Genomic DNA, 17,879 nt, shown 5'->3' with positions numbered 1-17,879 from the left:
CCCTCACTCAGCCCAACATATGCCATTTCCTTGTCAGGTTTGAATGGATTTGACAAGGGGCACCGCTCCAGCATGCCCAGATATACCCAGCACCCCAACCTTCCCAGAAGTCCAAGAAGGGCAGAGAATTGAACTTTTCTATGAAAATTGGGAAGAAAAATTAGCAGCCAAGACCCACCCAGCAAGTATGAATCAAAGTTGGGTCATGCAGAGCCAACAGCATCTGTATTTGGCACATATAGGGAGCGAGCCACCCACACATCTGTTCGGGGCATTTCTTTGTACTTTTCAGATCAAATGCAGCTTTCTATGCTAGTTTGGTCTGGCCCACATATTTCTGATAAACTCTAATCTTGTCCTGCAGCACTCCCTACTCCTCCTCCACCCCCATGTTATTTCAAGTCCTGGATGCCGCTTATCCTTCAAAACATTACTAAGTAACACATTACTAAGTAACGACATCCTCTTGCCAGCTCTGACTGCCCCACTCCACAGTCCATCCCGCTGTTTATCAGCAGCAGTCTGTTCTGTCTAAACTTGCATTTGTAAGATCTTCAGTGCACAACTGCTAAGATAAAGTCTGCACAGTACCTCGCGCACTCTGGGTACTACATAAAAACAACAAACTTTTAGGCTACCTCTTTTTGGGCTAGCATTTTGCATCAGCACTTTACAAAGCAGGCAGGTATCAATGCCCTGTTTTACAGATGGGGAAATAGAGGAACAGAGTGGTGAAGTGACATGGCCATGCTGGGAACAGAACTCAGGTCTCCTGAGGGCTAGTCCATTGCTCTATCCACTAGGCCAGTCTCTCTCATATCGATGATAAGAATACTCCTAGGAAGCTGACAGGCTCACATCTCCCTTTGCTAAGAGACCAGCATCAAGATTCCGTTTTCTAATTCATTGTGCTACAATTTGCCCTCTGTAACTACAGTTCTTTGATTCCTGGAGTCTGCCAGAGGCAGACAGAAGCGCGTGTGGGGAAGTGAGGGAGCTTTAGGAGAACACTCTCTGGACCAGACCTTCTCTCTGAGGATCTGAAGTTACATTTTAACTTGAAGTCCCAAGCTGTGTGACTGGATGGGGCAGGAGATTATGAGTGAGATAAAGAGCCTTTCCCTTTCACGTTATCAGTTCTAGACAAGCTCAGACCAGTAATTACCTCCAACACGTGGTCAGCGGTCCACTGGAAGTGAACTAGAGGTCGTAATTCCTATTGGGCAAGTCTCTGCATTACAGCTAAAACTATTCAAGCCCTGACCTCACTAAAAGAAGAAAGTCCAAGAACTGCAGAAGCCAAGAAGACTAAAATCCCTGCACTCTTGCTTAAAAAGGGCCCTTCCCAAAGAGGTCCAATACACACATGCAGGGAGAAGCTGGCATGCTACTGACTGTCTCACCTGTTCTGAAGTTTTCAATCTCTAGGGCTGTCAGCCCAACACCTTCCTTTCACCAGCACTAAAATTTCCTCTGAAGAAAACACAGCAAGCCACGCAGGTGACAGTAGCTATAAATTATTTATTCTGCAAAAAGGAGGTATCTTCTATGGAGTTAAACACTGGTATCACAGCCTAGTGTTTCTGCACTGCAATATATGACTGCGTATATACACATGCGATGTACCGCCACTGTACAAACATCTTCTCTTGCCCTCGCCATAACAGAGCCCTCCCTGCTGACTCTGCCCATAATACTGGTGGTGAGGGATAAGTTCGTGACCCCTTCCCATATTCATGGGGTTTCCAGAGAAGAAGGTGAAATGCAAAAGCCACATACATGTTGATAAGAGAGTTGCATCAGCACCCAAGCCCGGGGTTCATCACAGCCTGGATCCAGGTTACAGTTCATGACAGAACCTGGCCACCACCTGGAGTTATTTCATTCTCACCTCAGTCTTCATTTGCTCCTCTGGGCGAGCTCCTGGTGGTTGCAAGGCACACCTCTCCTCCCTACATCAGGACACTGTCAATATTCCCTGTTCACCGTGGTCCATGTTCCAAAGCCGGTAGAACTCTGCAAAGTCCACGTAGGGCTCAACACGTCCATCCTCATCTGGCTGGAGTGAGTGGGAGGGGCGGGAGCGGAAGAGTCCCCCATCTGAGCTTGAGCTGCTGCTCTGCGTATGGGTGTTTGTGGACTGGAGAGTCACTGTTGGGCTCTGACTGCAGAAAAGGGGTGGGAGAGAACACAGACATGTACATTTTAATCAGTCCATGCCTAGTGCATCTCAAATGCCAATGCCTCTTAACCGTATCAAATTATCCCTCCCCGTGGCTAACAGAAACATGTAGCTGCAGTCCCTCACTCCTCCAGGAACATTATGGAGACATGTTCAGATCCACTCTGATATTCACAGGTGATAAGAGAGCTGCCTCATCACGACAGGCCTGACGCACGGAGCATTTGAGGGGTGGAGCACAGAGTAAGAAAAAACTGAGGGCGAAAATCAGACTTCCTTCCTTGCCCCTACAGCAGAGTCTGTCAGCAAGAAGCACTTTTCACCATGTGAACTGCAACATGGATATGGCAGCTCCACTGTTCCTGGAACAACTGGAAGGTGGGAACCAAAAAGTTACTGGCACAGCAGGAGGTGTACGCCCCTCTCTATGGCAAAGGTGGCGCTGAAATCAAAGCCAACCATGATCTTGCATGGTGGAGAAACGTCCCTCCCCAAAAATATGATGTAAATTCAACCCTTCTTTTCTTTTCTCCTGCGTGCAATCCACCAGCCAGCCAGGCGACCTGCACAGCCACAGCCTCTCCATGGGCCAGCCAGCTGACCTGAGGCCCTTGGTCCGAGTCCAATGGAGTGGGTGAGCCCAGACTCCCCTACCACTGCCCAGGCACTGACTACTAGACCACCCAGTCCACCAAGGATCCTATTTATTCCACCACCCAAATCGCACTGAGTGAGAAGCAGGGAGAGACAATTGGTACTGAAATATTACACGTCATTTACTTAGTGAGCGTGGGTGTGGCTTCATCCAGGGTGGAGCTGCTGTGGGCACCATTGACCATCTGGCCTTGGGAAGGCATGACAAGGGACAGCGTTACGCTGGTCTTGCTTGTGCTCTGGGCACTGGAGTATGGCACAGAGACAGGATAGATGCGGCCTCCTGAAAAGCGGGGGGAAAAGGAACATAACAGCTGTCATGAGATGTGGGAGAGTGCATGGAAACCCCAGTGTCTGTAGTTCCCCACAACTGCCAGAGGGGCCTCCTGGCCTACTGAGATCCCGTATGTCCCCAGTTGCTCTCTCCAGTGCCCTCCAGTCTCTGAATCACACTGTGTAAGGACACCTGGTATTGAAGTGATAATTCCCTTAAGGATGTGGGGGAACAAAATCTCCACCGAAGGCTTCTTCCCCTGGCATCAGGTCATTGTTGGCAGGACAGGGGAGTACTAATCTCCACTCCACCCACCCTCTTTTTCCTGTTCTCTCCCTCCCATACCTTGTGTCGGGGTCAGCATGGGCTGGCTCATCTCGCCCAGCGGGTACCCAAAGTTCCTCACCAGCAGCGTCATATCCTCATGCCAGGGGCAGAACTTGGATCGTTCCCCACCACTGGCAAAGGTGTCACAATGGATCCGCTTAACCCGGTCCACCACAGCCTGAGCCACGGCATCTAGCGATGTTTGCTTAGCAAACTCGGTGGCGATCATGGCTGCGATCTCCTGACCGTGGAGAGAGAAAAGGACTTTAGGAGAGTATTCTGGGGGAACCTTGACCCAGCCATCCAGCATAAAAGGTTCTTATGGTAACTGCCCAGCCAGACAGTTGGAGAGGCCTGAATGTCTCACCCTGAACTGACCTTTGTGGTCTGGAACCATCCCACTGCCCCAGTGGACTGCTCCATTTCAAGACAGGGAAAACAGCCTGGAAAAACCACTCTGCCAAAACAGCTCACTCATCCCACTGCAGACTGGGATGATGCATCCAACCATGGTGGTGCTAACAGGACATCTGTGCAAGGCAGCTTGCATGAGTGGAGCTGGCACCGATGGGATGATTTAACACCTTTGGGAATGCCTCCAGCCAGGAAGTTCTCACCTGATTGGCCTGCCCGGGCCCGTGAGCCGCCTCCAGAGCTTTGTAGAGCCCTTCTGACATGAGTACCAGGAAGCCAGTCACCCCATCCAATGGCTGCCCTCCATGGATTTCAGGCTCAGCTATGATGGGCTTAGATTTAGCAGCACTGAACGGAGAAAGCTGAGTTAGTATTTAACAGAGTGACGCAGGCAGGTGGAAGGGGGAACCTGCCTTCAGAAGAAAGCAGGACTGGGGAGAGAGCAAGACCACAAAGTTGAACTTTTTCTAACCTGAGCAGTTCAATATCAGTGTAGCCATATTTGACCTTGTAATCCCCAATTCGCCGGGTGCTCTCTTGCCCACAGATAGTTCCAACTTGCTTTATTTTCCCTGCATCCAAACCTGACAGATAAAGAAAAAAGTTCACTGATTCTTTGATATACCTGCTGAATTTCCTGCACTTGTATCCTGAGGAAGGAAAAAGGAAACACCCATAGTTAAAGACACCACAAAGGGTAAATTAAGGGACATGAAGAGACATCAAGAAACCTTCAGGAACTCAACAGGGAAGGGAGGAAGAGCAGCTCATCCTGTCCCAGTTTTTAAAGGACACAGCTTTTCCCCATCAGTTGCTCCAGGAACTTTAGAGAAGAGCAAGAGAGCACACACACATACACACTGAATTGGACACTTGGCCCTGGGACAAAAAGCCCACGACCAGTTCCAAAGCCACCGCTAGCTGCAGTGCTGGGTGTACAGGAATTCCAGAAGCACAGTCAAACTTTACAGCAAGGTTGCCTGTAGACCCTGCAAAAGGGGAGAGAAGGGTGTCTTATGTGAAATAAGATGCAAGGGACTCTGTCCAGCTCCCTCTCCATCTGCGACTGCCATCCCAGCCCCCAGCCTTCAGCCCCACTACACCATCTTTGTAATCCAGGGGTTGAGTAAGTTGAGTTGAACAAGCAAATTCAATGCCTCTCACAGATTAGGTGCCTACATTAACATTAGCTGCTCCGGAGAAAAGGGTAAAAAACCCACCAATCGGAGCCGCAAGCAGGCACTTATATGGCAAAAAAGTTAGAAGGAATAGGAATATAAACCCTTATGCTTCAGGGCATAAACCAATCACTAACTAGCTGCAGTGAGGAAGGAACTTCTCATCTGGACAGGTTAGTTGTCCATTCTGGGGGTTCTAGCACCTTCCATTGAATCATCGGGTCGTGACTACTATTAGAGACAGAATTCTGGACTAGGCAGGCCTCTAGAGTCTGATCTGCGCTGGCAAGTCCCATGTTCCTAATTATGACTGGACAATAGGCACAAAAGAATTTTGGAAAAAATTAGTTCTAGAAGGTGACTGTCACCACCCCATGGTAAACACAGGAGTCCAGGTCAGACTCCCATCTGATTCCAATCACATTCACAACGTGGATGGTCCAACATCTACTCCCAATAGGAAGGCACAGCCCTGAAATCCCCTGCAAGCTGAGACTGACTCAGTCATTTAGTGTGGCTGACTTGCTGGCTCCTGGCATGGATGATTCTTGAGATTGACAGACCAATACAAAGAGGCTCCTGGTTTGCCAACCAGTCAGTGTGTATGCTCCAGCCTTTACATATGCCTGTCAGTCTCCAGTGTTGCATAAAGGCTGCTTGGAGTTAGATATCAATTGCCAGTAAAACCAGAAGGCACAACTAAAATGCAGCATAACCAAGTAAGGGAGAGCATCAGGAACAATGTTAAACTTCTGATACAGTTCACTGACACTAGAGGTGGATGTAACTGCAGACAGAATCAAGTAGGATACACTGGCTGGCTAACGGATTGGGTGTGCAGGCAGCAGAGTGCGCAGCATGGGGCCCTGGGGAAAAGGAGCCTTATTTGACTGTGTACTCCATAAGCCTCAGACTACCACTGGTTTTTGCAGGTGCTTGGTTGCATATATCACAACCCAGAATGCCCCTCCAGCTCATAGCTACTTCCCAGGAGCTTCTGGGGAACAAGATGTAAGGTGCTGGACTGACAGCCCTTGAGACAAAATCCTCTCTATCCCCACAACAGATACAGCACAGGCAGTAGTAGCAGTGCGAGCTCCAATTCCATATTATTCCTCATTAATGTATGTCAACCTAGCCCTGGAGGGACCTAGTCTGGGGTGAGAAGGGAGTTCAGTCACCATGGCTCATTCATTCCTTGGCCTCTCTGCTTGACTGCCAGCAAAAGTCCAAAATAGTGCCAGATGAGAGGGGGGTTTTGTGAGGATACGGATAGAACTGGACCCTAGCCCTGACTGCTCTTTCATCACCTGCATCAGCATGCAGAGGGCTGCCTGTCTCTGGATCCACTGAACACAGCTCCCCTCTTCCTGGGACTCATCACAGTCCTAAACTGTTCAGGAAGGACAGGCAGGGCAGAAAAGGTGGGGGAGTTGCATTGTATGTAAGAGAGCAGTATGACTGCTCAGAGCTCTGGTATGAAACTGCAGAAAAACCTGAGAGTCTCTGGATTAAGTTTAGAAGCGTGAGCAACAAGGGTGATGTCGTGGTGGGAGTCTGCTATAGACCACCAGACTGGTGGATGAGGTGGACGAGGCTTTCTTCCGGCAACTAATGGAAGTTACTAGATCGCAGACCCTGGTTCTCATGGGAGACTTCAATCACCCTGATATCTGCTGGGAGAGCAATACAGCAGTGCACAGACAATCCAGGACATTTTTGAAAAGTGTAGGGGACAATTTCCTGGTGCAAGTGCTAGAGGAACCAACTAGGGGCAGAGCTCTTCTTGACCTGCTGCTCACGAACCGGGAAGCAAAAGTGGATGGGAACCTGGGAGGCAGTGACCATGAGATGGTCAAGTTCAGGATCCTGACACAAGGAAGAAAGGAGAGCAGCAGAATACGGACCCTGGACTTCAGAAAAGCAGACTTTGACTCCCTCAGGGAACTGATGGGCAGGATCCCCTGGGAGAAAAACATGAGGGGGAAAGGTGTCCAGGAGAGATGGCTGTATTTTAAAGAATCCTTATTGAGGATACAGGAACAAACCATCCCGATGTGTAGAAAGAATAGTAAATATGACAGGCTACCAGCTTGGCTTAACAGTGAAATCCTTGCTGATCTTAAACACAAAAAAGCAGCTTACAAGAAGTGGAAGATTGGACAAATGACCAGGGAGGAGTATAACAATTTTGCTCAGGCATGCAGGAGTGAAATCAGGAAGGCCAAATCACACTTGGAGTTGCAGCTAGCAAGAGATGTTAAGAGTAACAAGAAGGGTTTCTTCAGGTATGTTAGCAACAAGAAGGAAGTCAAGGAAAGTGTGGGCCCCTTACTGAATGTGGGAGGCAACCTAGTGACAGAGGATGTGGAAAAAGCTAATGTACTCAATGCTTTTTTTGCCTCTGTCTTCACGAACAAGGTCAGCTCCCAGACTACTGCACTGGGCAGCACAGCATGGGGAGGAGGTGACCAGCCCTCTGTGGAGAAAGAATTGGTTTGGGACTATTTAGAAAAGCTGGACGAGCACAAGTCCATGAGGCTGGATGCGCTGCATCCGAGAGTACTAAAGGAGTTGGCGGATGTGATTGCAGAGCCATTGGCCATTATCTTTGAAAATTCATGGCGATCGGGGGAGGTCCCGGACGACTGGAAAAAGGCTAATGTAGTGCCCATCTTTAAAAAAGGGAAGGAGAAGGATCCGGGGAACTACAGGCCAGTCAGCCTCACCTCAGTCCCTGGAAAAATCATGGAGCAGGTCCTCAAGGAATCAATTCTGAAGCACTTAGAGGAGAGGAAAGTGATCAGGAACAGTCAGCATGGATTCACCAAGGGCAAGTCATGCCTGACTAATCTAATTTCCTTCTACAATGAGATAACTGGCTCTGTGGATGAGGGGAAAGCAGTGGATGTGTTATTCCTTGATTTTAGCAAAGCTTTTGACACGGTCTCCCACAGTATTCTTGCCAGCAAAAGAAGTATGGGTTGGATGAATGGACTATAAGGTGGATAGAAAGCTGGCTAGACTGTCAGGCTCAACGGGTAGTGAACAATGGCTCCATGTCTAGCTGGCAGCTGGTTTCAAGTGGAGTGCCCCAAGGGTCGGTCCTGGGGCCAGTTTTGTTCAATATCTTCATTAATGATCTGGAGGATGGCGTGGATTGCACCCTCAGCAAGTTTGAAGATGACACTAAACTGGGGAGGAGAGGTAGATACGCTGGAGGGTAGGGATAGGATACAGAGGGACCTAGACAAATTAGAGGATTGGGCCAAAAGAAATCTGATGAGGACAAGTGCAGAGTCCTGCACTTAGGATGGAAGAATCGCATGCACCGCTACAGACTCGGGACCGAACGGCTAGGCAGCAGTTCTGCAGAAAAGGACGTAGGGGTTACAGTGGACGATAAGCTGGATATGAGTCAACAGTGTGCCCTTGTTGCCAAGAAGGCCAATGGCATTTTGGGATGTATAAGTAGGGGCATTGCCAGCAGATCGAGGGACGTGATCTATTTGACATTGGTGAGGTCTCATCTGGAGTACTGTGTCCAGTTTTGGGCCCCACACTACAAGAAGGATATGAAAAAACTGGAAAGCATCCAGTGGAGGGCAACAAAAATGATTAGGGGACTGGAACACATGACTTATGAGGAGAGGCTGAGGGAACTGGGATTGTTTAGTCTGCGGAAGAGAAGAATGAGGGGGGATTTGATAGCTGCTTTCAACTACCTGAAAGGGGGTTCCAAAGAGGATGGCTCTAGACTGTTCTCAGTGGTAGCAGATGACAGAACGAGGAGTAATGGTCTCAAGTTGCAGTGGGGGAGGTTTAGGTTGGATATGAGGAAAGCTTTTTCACTAGGAGGGTGGTGAAGCACTGGAATGCGTTACCTAGGGAGGTAGTGGAATCTCCTTCCTTTGAAGTTTTTAAGGTCAGGCTTGACAAAGCCCTGGCTGGGATGATTTAGCTGGGGATTGGTCCTGCTTTGAGCAGGGGGTTGGACTAGATGACCTCCTGAGGTCCCTTCCAACCCTGATATTCTATGATCACTTACCCAGCTGGGAGAAGCGGAAGAGCTCATCCTCATTCTCCGTGGTGTGGTCCACGTTCAGCTGTGTCACCTGCAACCCGTCCACCGTAGACTTGCACAGCAGTGCACGGTTTGTACCTGTGGTGGGAGCAGCATGTGAGGACCTGATGACTATAAAGAGGGGGTGGAGAGGTGGAAGAGAGGGAGAAAATCCAAAGAGATGGTAGGAGAAAAGGGGAACAAGGGAGGAAAAGAGGGAAGGGAATGAAGAGCACACAAACCTTCACTGCAATCTCCTACAAATAGCCCCTCAATAGCATACAAAACAATCTGGACCAACCCCTAATCCAGTCCTCAACCAGTGCTTGCAAACACAGACAGTTCCTTTCTTCCCTAGGGAACCACACTACTGTACTCAGCCCCTTTCCCATGTGTCTCTGGTCACAAACATTAGATCAGCCAACCTTTGGAGAGGCGCAGATCTAGCAACCAGCTTCTGGACCATTTTGATTTCACTGCCATCCCCAATTAACTCAAGTGCATTTCTCACAATGTAAGAAGCAATCCAATTGTTCCCCAAACTCAGGTTCTCCTCACTCTGCCAGAGCTGCAGCCACCCTCAGAAATATCAAGATCAAGCGGGTGAAGAAGAGGAACACACCTACATTGGCGATGTAGAGCTTGTTGTTGAGTATGACAGCCACAATAGCCATAGCTCCTCCAGAGATCTCCCGCTCCAAGGCCTTCAATCTCTCCAGAATCTTCTGGTACTGAGAAGGCAGCTGGTGGTGGGGTACTCCCTAGAACACAGGATAAGGGGGGAGCTTAACCCTACACAACCCATGGCATCGAAATCACAACCAGACACTGTAAGCTCTTCAGGGCAGGGACCATCTTTAATCTTGTGTCTTGTGCAGAGGTGAGCACATTGTTTAGCACTGAAAAATAATAGTGCCAGATTTGACATACCTTGCAGACAGAAGTCCTGTTTATTGGCAGAACAGACACTTCATAGACACAGAGGCCATGCCCACTTCCCTGCCTGTATGCCTCAGCCTTGTCTTAGAAGGAACACGCCTATAATGGTGAGTGCGTAGTTTAGTCTCCATGACCCATTCAGTTCTTGGCCTCTCTGCTGAGACTAACAGTAAGGGGTCCAAGTAGTGCCAATGGTGATGGTGGGTTAATGTGATGTGGGAATTGGATTGAGATCCCTAAATCATTTCACACAAGCCAACAAATGATCACCAGAGGGTAACAATTTTCAGTTACAGCCTCCCGTGGGCCAGACCGAGGACATTTACCTAGAGGCAAGAGGCTTCAAATCCCATCGAGCAATTTGGAGGGGGCAGGAATGCATCCCTTCACTGAAGTCAGATTACCTCTGGCAGTTGGGACTGAAGGCTGGCCTTCTCTGCCAAAGCATCATCAATGGACTCCAGAAAACTTCTTTCTGCCACATCAAAAGCCTACGAGGGGACAGGAAATATTAACAGGAGACAAGTTAACAGCAGCTGTTTTGCAAACACAGCAATCTGATGTCTGCTTACCTTCCATCCTAACAAAAACTTACACTACTCAACAACTTTACAAACTGATGTATAGACTTGTATATTCACAGGGATCACTATACCCACCAGTGAAGTGCAACCACTTTGAAGTGGAGTGGTGAAACTGGGTAACAGCACGTAGGAATATTACGCAACAGTTAAGGGCAGGAAATGAAAAATTAAACTCACAGGGAGACCAGAGAGATCTACTGCTGCTTTAGGAAATGGTTTCACAATCCCATCTCCCCACATCCTAAATGTTTTTCCTTCACTCACTATCATAAACAAAAAAGGTCAGTGGTAACCAGATACCCAACACAATTAATATTAACAAGCAGAGGAAAGGAACACAAGCCAAAATATGGAAAGAAAAGGTTAACAAATGTTTAGATAAATTAAATGTATTCAAGTTGGCAGGGCCTGATTAAATTCATCCTAGGGTACTTAAGGAACTAGCTACGCAATCTCAGAAGCATTAGTAATTATTTTCAAGAACTCACAGAGGAGGGATGAAGTCCCAGAGGACTGGAGAACAGCAAACATAGTACCTATCTTTAAAAAGGGGAATGAAGAGGACCCAGGAAATTATAGACCAGTCATCCTAACTTCAATACCTGGAGCGATCCTTGAGGATAATAGGGTTATAAAGAATAGCGAGCATGGATTTATCAAGAACAAATCATCCCAGTCCAACCTAATTTCCTTCTTTGACAGAATTACTGGCATAGTGGAAGCAGTAGACGTGAGTGATGGATCTTGATTTTAGTAAGGTTTTTGACACAGCTCCACATGACATTCTCATAAGAAAACTAAGAAAAATGCAGTCTAGATGAAATCACTATAAGGTGGGTACCCAACTGGTTGAAAAACTGTACTCAAAGAGTAGTTATCAATTGTTTGCTATCAAACTGGGATAATGCATCTAGTGGGGTCCCTCAGGAGTCAGTCCTGGGTCTGGTACTAGTCAATATTTTCATTAATGACTTGGATAATGGAGTGGAGAGTATGCTTGTAAAATTTGTGGATGACACCGAGCTGGGAGGGATTGAAAGCACACTGGAGGACAAGATTAGAATTCAAAAAGACTTTGACAAATTATAGAACTGGTCTGAAATCAACAAGATGAAATTAAAAATGGGAAATAACTGGCTTGGGGGTAGCACAGCTGAAAAGGTCCTGGGGTTATACTGGATCACAAACTGAATATGAGCCAACAATGTGATGCAGTTGCAAAAAAGGCTAATAGCATTCTGGAGTGTATTAACAGGAGTATTGTATGTAAGACATGAGAGGTAACTGTCCTGCTCTACTCGGCATTCCTGAGGCCTCAGCTGGAGTACTGGGTCCAATTCTGGGCACCACATTTTAAGAAAGATGAGGATGAATTGGAGAGAGTCCAGAGAGCAACAAAAATGATACAAGGTTTAGAAAACTTGACCTATGAGGAATGATTTAAAAAAAACTGGGCTCATTTAGTCTTAAGAAAAGATGACTGAGGCAGGGACCTGATGACAGTCTTCAAATATAATAAGGGCTGTTACAAAAAGGATCGTGATCAATTGTTCTCCATGTCAGCAGAAGGTAGGACAAGAAGTAATGGGGCTTAATCAGCATCAATGGACATTTAGATTAGATATTAGGAAAAACTTTCTAACTAAAAGGGTAGTTAAATTCTGGAATCGACTTCCAAGGGAAGTTGTGGAATTCCCACTGTTGGAGGTTTTTAAGAAACAGGATGGACAAACAACTGTCAGGGATGCTCTAGATTTATTTGGTCCTGCCTCAGAGCAAGGGGCTGGATTTGATGAACGTTTGAGGTCCCTTCCATCTCTACAGTCACTTTGTTTCTCCTTATAATCCCCTTCTTAAGCTGACCTGTTACTATGTCCAAGAAAGACTGAATGCAACTTCCTGCAGAGTTGTCAACATTGCACTAACGGAAATAGAGTGAGAGAGGAAGGTTAGGCGAAAGTGAAATGAATAGTGTTGTTCCACATTCTCAAGCCAAGTGCACTCCCAGCTCTTGCCAGATGTCCACAATCTTCTCCCCACCCTTTAAGAGCCAGGACATTGCTTACCCTGAGGCAAAAAGGAGAGTGGGGAGTTGATGCAGGGGGAGGCATGGGGTCTTCACAGCCAGAATTCCATTACCTGCAGCAGGACCCGGCGCACATCAGCATCACTGTGATCTGCATTTAGCTGGCCCAGCAACAGCTCCGCGGAGAGCCTCTGGCCCACGAAGTTGGTGACCCGGTTGCCATCATAGCCATTGAAGACCCCATAGAGGTAGTAGTTGTTCTCACTCCTGCCAGAGAGGGTCAGGGTGGAGGGGTTAAGGGCAGGTGTGAGGTACAACGACAGGGACGGATAGCACCACTGTGAGCCTCTCCTAACAAGCCTTGTACACTCTAATTCTGCCCCATTTCTGACCCCTACTGTAAAAAGCCACACACCACTTCTGTCCTGCCTCTCCATCTGTGAGCTTCTATCTCCACCTGCAGCCCACTTACCTGAATTTCAGCCAGTTATCCTCCCATGGGTGGCCTTCTGTCCCCTTACCATCCGCACTGTAGGAACGATTTGGAGCTGAGCCCACCCCAGAAAGCTGGCAGAGGGGCAAGTCATCTGTCCAGCTTGGCTGCTGCTCCTGGGGAACAAAAACAGGAAAGATCCCATGTAGAATCCCAACTGGTTCAGAACTAGGGACACTGGGTTCTGCACAGGATGGAGCACCATCCACCTACTTCATCACAGTCCTGAACACAGCTACTCAGCCAGTGACCTCTTATTCCTTGCTGCCCCAGCGAAATCACTTACCACCACTCTCCCACTCTGAAGCTGAGAAGCCTGCAGCACTAGCTGCACCTCCAGCCCTTGCTAACAAGGAAACAGGACTGGAATGCACATCAGAATCTCACACTCAAAACAGCAGAGCATTAACTGCCCCAGATGAAGCCTGGTGTAATCTTTCATGCTTCTAGAGCAGGAGTACAGGTGAACTTGGGGAACAGACTAATCAGGTTTTGCGGTGCACACATCCAACTGCAGCCAGCAAAGGAACATGAAACAATCTACTGTTGTGAAGGTAAATAGTGAGGAACTCTTGGGGGCATAATTACTCCACCCTGCCCACAGACAACTTTTCCCCCAGAAAACATTTCCTCCAGAAAGCTGCACAGTCATTTCCCAAAACCATCCCTTCAAAACACAGCGCACACCTCCCCACCCAAATCAGCTTTCCCATATACATGCCTCCTATAGACATCTGCTTCCCTGAACAGAAAGACACTGCTTCTAGGTGAGCACACACCACACATCCCTGAGCATGCAGGTACCCCCCCCACACACACTCATATGCTGGCAGGGGTCTCACACCCCTCCCTAGAACCCTCACAGTCATCCAGTGGGGAGTATAATCCCCTTCACTCACCCCCTCCCTGTGTCCCTCAGACACCCAACAGCCACCCCCCTCCTCCTCTGTGTTCTCTCCACACACACCCCCCAGGCGGGGAGACAGGGTAGCCCCACCCCCTTGCCTGTGCCCCCCATAGACACCCCACTCCCCGCCTATGCCCCCCATACACACCCCCTTGCCTGTGCCCCCATAGACACCCCACCCCCGCCTATGCCCCCCATACACACCCCCTTGCCTGTGCCCCCATAGACACCCCACCCCCGCCTATGCCCCCATACACACCCCCTTGCCTGTGCCCCCATAGACACCCCATCCCCTGCTTGTGCCCCCCATAGACACCCCACCCCCCCGCCTATGCCCCCCATACACACCCCCTTGCCTCTGCCCCCATAGACACCCCACCCCCCCGCCTGTGCCCCCCATAGACACCCCACCCCTCCGCCTGTGCCCCCCATAGACACTCCTACCCCACAGCCCCGCGTGTGCCCCCAGCAGGGGAGTCACCTCCTCCCCACACAGCGCCGGGCCATTGCGGGGGGGGCTCTCACTCACACTCTGCAGCAGGCTCCTCCTTTGCGCCGCCATCTTGCAGCAGCCGCAGAGACACGCCGGTCCCAGCCCAGCAGAGCGCGGAGGCGCCGAGAGCGGCGTCCGGGCCGGGCCAGGCCGGGCCGGCGGGTTTGGGGAGCGCGCAGCGCCGCCTGGCGGGCAGCGGGAGCGCCGCAGGGGCCGCGCTGGGGCGGGGGCGGCTGCCTGGTGCTGGTGGCCCGCCCGCCCGCAGCCTGGGGGGGGGTTATTCCCTGGGCCTGCGGGCCCCGGGGCACCCACCCGCCTGGGCTGCCCCACCGTGCGCAGAGCGGCACCCCCGGGTCAGGATGTGGATTAGGGTTGCCCACTTTCTCATGGCACAAAACTGAACCCTCTAGCCCCGCCCCTTCCCTGAGCGCCCCCCCCCGCCCAGCAGGGAGTTGGGCTGCGGGAGGGGGTGAAGACGAGGGGCTAGAAATGAGGGGTTCAGGGTATGGGAGGGGGGCCTGGGGTGGGGCAGGGAGTTGGGGTATGGGGGGACTCCAGCTGGGGGTGCGGGCTCTGGGGTGGGGCTGAGGATGAGGGGTTTGGGGTGCAAGAGGGGGCTCCAGGCTGGGGGGGTGGAGCTGAGGGATGTGGAATGCGGGAGGGGGCTGTATGTTGAGGCAGGGTGTTGGGTTGCAGGAGGGGTTATGGGCTTGGGGTGCAGGCCCTGGGCTGGGGCCAAGGGATGAGGGGTTTAGGGTGCAGGAGGGGGCTCTGGGTTTGCGGGGGCTCAGGGCTGCGGCAGGGGGTTGGGGTGTGGGCTTCCCTCTGGCAGCTCCCAATCAGCAGTGCAGCGGGGGGCTAAGACAGGCTTCCTGCCTGTTCTGACTCTGCACTGCGCCTGAGAAGCAGCCAGCCGGTCCGGCTCCTAGGCGGGAGGGGGGCAGATGGTTCTGTGCACTACTCTCACCCACAGACACCGCCCCCGCAGCTCCCACTGGCCGTGGTTCCCCATTTCCGGACAATGGGATTGCAGAGTCGGTGCTTGGGGTGGGGGGCAGCGTGTGGAGCCCCGTTCCCCCCCCACACACACACCTAGGAGCCAGACCTGCTAGCCACTTCCAGGGCGCAGCGGGGAGCCAGAAGAGGCAGGAACTAGCCTGCTTAGCTCTGCAGCACTGCTGACTGGACTTTTAACGGCCCAGTTGGTGGTGCTGACCAGAGCCGCCAGAGTCCCTTTTTGACTGGGCATTCTGGTCAAAAACCGGACACTTGGCAACCCTATGTGGCACGTGGCTTGGGCCCTGTGGCGTGGACTCTGCCCGGCTGCCCTGGGGATCAGCTCCCTGCCCTCTGGGTTCTTAGCAGGGCCTCAGCCTCTGACCCAGCCCCCACCTTTCTCCAGTGGGTCTGGACTTTCCCCCTCTGCCACACACCATCTCCGTGCCCTCTCCCTCTTCCTCTCCCCCCAGCGCCCACCCAGCACCTCTTCCTCTCCTTCCTCGCACCCTGAACACTCCCCTCGCTGGCCAGACAGGGCTACGTCTGCACTGCAGCCGGAGGGGCAATTCCCAGCCTGGACAGATGCACACATGCTAGCTCTCCTTGAGCCAGTGTCTAAAAACAGTGGTGTGGCCATGCTGGCACAGGTGGCGGCAGCTTTTAGGGCCTTACTACAATCCGGCTTGACTCCCTGGGCACGTACTGTGGGGTCTAACCTGAGCCACCGCCTGGGCTGAGGCTGAAGTACTGGTTTTGGTGCTAGCTCAAGCTGAGCTAGTATGTACCCATCTATCGATGCTAGAAACACTCTCCCACCCCTACCTACAGCGTGATTGCTCATACTTCCCTCTTCGTGCGTCAATCGCACAGGGCTGGATAAGGCACAGGCCTCTAGCTCCTGGAGTCATGTGATTACACCAGAACCTCTGCTTTCATTTTCACTTAGCCCTCATGGTTCAGAAGAAAAGCTAGAAAATGTGACCTGAAAATCTGCCTGAACCTGAAACAATAGATTGGAGAGGTGTGATCTGCCCCAGGCATCTCAATGGACAAGCCCCACTGCTCTGGGGGCCCCTACAAACACCCCCCAACAGAGGTCTCTGTGTGCCAGCCAGGAAAAGAGTACAGCAGTCCCACCCCCACAAGCAGATACTCCTGTCCTGTGGGGAAGTACTGAAGGGCCTCACTACTGCCATTCTGCCTCTTCTCCTGGGGAAAGAGGGCCCTTTGCTTTTACTCTTCCGAGGGGAGAAGGGGACCTTGAGGGGAGGGGAGGGGAGGGTGTCCCTCTGCTACCATCATTCTAAGTGGGGGGAAGGACCAGGGGGCAGAACCACGGTGGGCCTATGTCATGGTGTGCTTAGGGTGCCTGAAATTGCCTTAATCTGACCCTGCTCTCAAAAGCTCTTCTCAGCCCCAGATCACAGCTGGTGCATCTAACAGGTCTTTAAGGAGGATCAGTTCTGATTAAGTTCAAAACCTTAGGTGTCATCTCTCAGCTGTGTTCTTAGCCCCTTTATGCTGCTGGAGTAGCCAGATCTCCTCCATTTAGAAAGCCCCTGGTGTAGAGGCAGCATAAAGCTTTCTGTTGTCCTCCTTTGCAGCGCCCAGCATAGGGACATGTTGGGGGGCAGTAGAGGGCATGTCAGCAGCAGAAAGGGTGTATGGAATGTCTGAATGCATAGGTGGCTGTGAGTATCCACCATAAATTAGAGCAGCCCCTGGGGTGGCTCTAATTTACACCAGAAGCTCAGCTGGCTCCTGGACGAATTCAGGCACCACAAAACTACCTTTGCACAATCTCTTCCCCTACGACTAGGCTGTGTTTCCTGCGAGGCACAGCTCAGAATCTGGGCCACAGTTGCTGAAGTCAGTGGAATTACTCAGCAGTCTCTTATAACTGAGATCTTAATTTGGCCCTTGGTCAAGGCTAATCCTACCAAAGGAACCCAGTGAATGAATTTAGAGCAAGACAGCATAGTTTTTAAAAATTTTATATAATGATATACATGCACATGTACAGATAATTGGTTTTGGTCTTTCTCAAGAATGTGCCTACACCTTTCTAGGTGAGGGCAGCCTGTTTCAGGGATGCTGGGTTTTGTATAACATCTTTACGGGAACAGGAGGGGAGATGTAAGAATAATCCCATCGCTTAAATGAGGATTCAGACGAAGAGACCTCCACTTGTGTGACTGACACATTTTTGATGTGAGTGATGGATGCCATAGCACTGAAGGTTTCTCGGAACAGCAAACATTTCTCTGTGTGAATCAGTACCCAAGTGATCAGATGTGAAATTCTGCTCTTGTGTGGCAATGTCATACTGGCCAGGGTGGGAGTTAT

General features: G+C 50.6%; 1 protein-coding gene across 1 annotated transcript; it reads right to left on the bottom strand.

The window, feature by feature from the left end:
• Nucleotides 1-1,392: 1,392 nt before the first annotated feature.
• Nucleotides 1,393-14,702, bottom strand: TAB1 (TGF-beta activated kinase 1 (MAP3K7) binding protein 1). The gene is made up of 11 exons (XM_074941595.1): nt 14,571-14,702; nt 13,114-13,250; nt 12,755-12,908; nt 10,436-10,522; nt 9,715-9,853; nt 9,078-9,191; nt 4,324-4,435; nt 4,055-4,199; nt 3,456-3,678; nt 2,963-3,119; nt 1,393-2,165 (listed from the first exon to the last, which is right to left on the bottom strand). The coding sequence occupies exons 1-11, from the start codon at nt 14,601-14,603 to the stop codon at nt 1,958-1,960; spliced, it is 1,509 nt and encodes a 502-aa protein (XP_074797696.1). The 5' UTR covers nt 14,604-14,702; the 3' UTR covers nt 1,393-1,957.
• Nucleotides 14,703-17,879: the final 3,177 nt, after the last annotated feature.

Source organism: Natator depressus, chromosome 1 (genome assembly GCF_965152275.1).
Source record: "Natator depressus isolate rNatDep1 chromosome 1, rNatDep2.hap1, whole genome shotgun sequence".
Classification (NCBI taxonomy): Eukaryota; Metazoa; Chordata; order Testudines; family Cheloniidae; genus Natator; species Natator depressus.
Note: the sequence above shows the minus strand (reverse complement) of the source record. Positions and strands in the feature narration are given on the sequence as shown.

Excerpts from the sequence above, each read along its gene's own strand:
- TAB1 (XM_074941595.1), bottom strand. The coding sequence starts at position 14,603 with ATGGCGGCGCAAAGGAGGAGCCTGCTGCAGAGT. Across the intron at positions 9,854-10,435 it reads TTCAGTCCCAACTGCCAGAG|GGAGTACCCCACCACCAGCT; the intron begins GTAATCTGACTT and ends CCTGTGTTCTAG. Across the intron at positions 3,120-3,455 it reads CATGCTGACCCCGACACAAG|GAGGCCGCATCTATCCTGTC; the intron begins GTATGGGAGGGA and ends CCCGCTTTTCAG.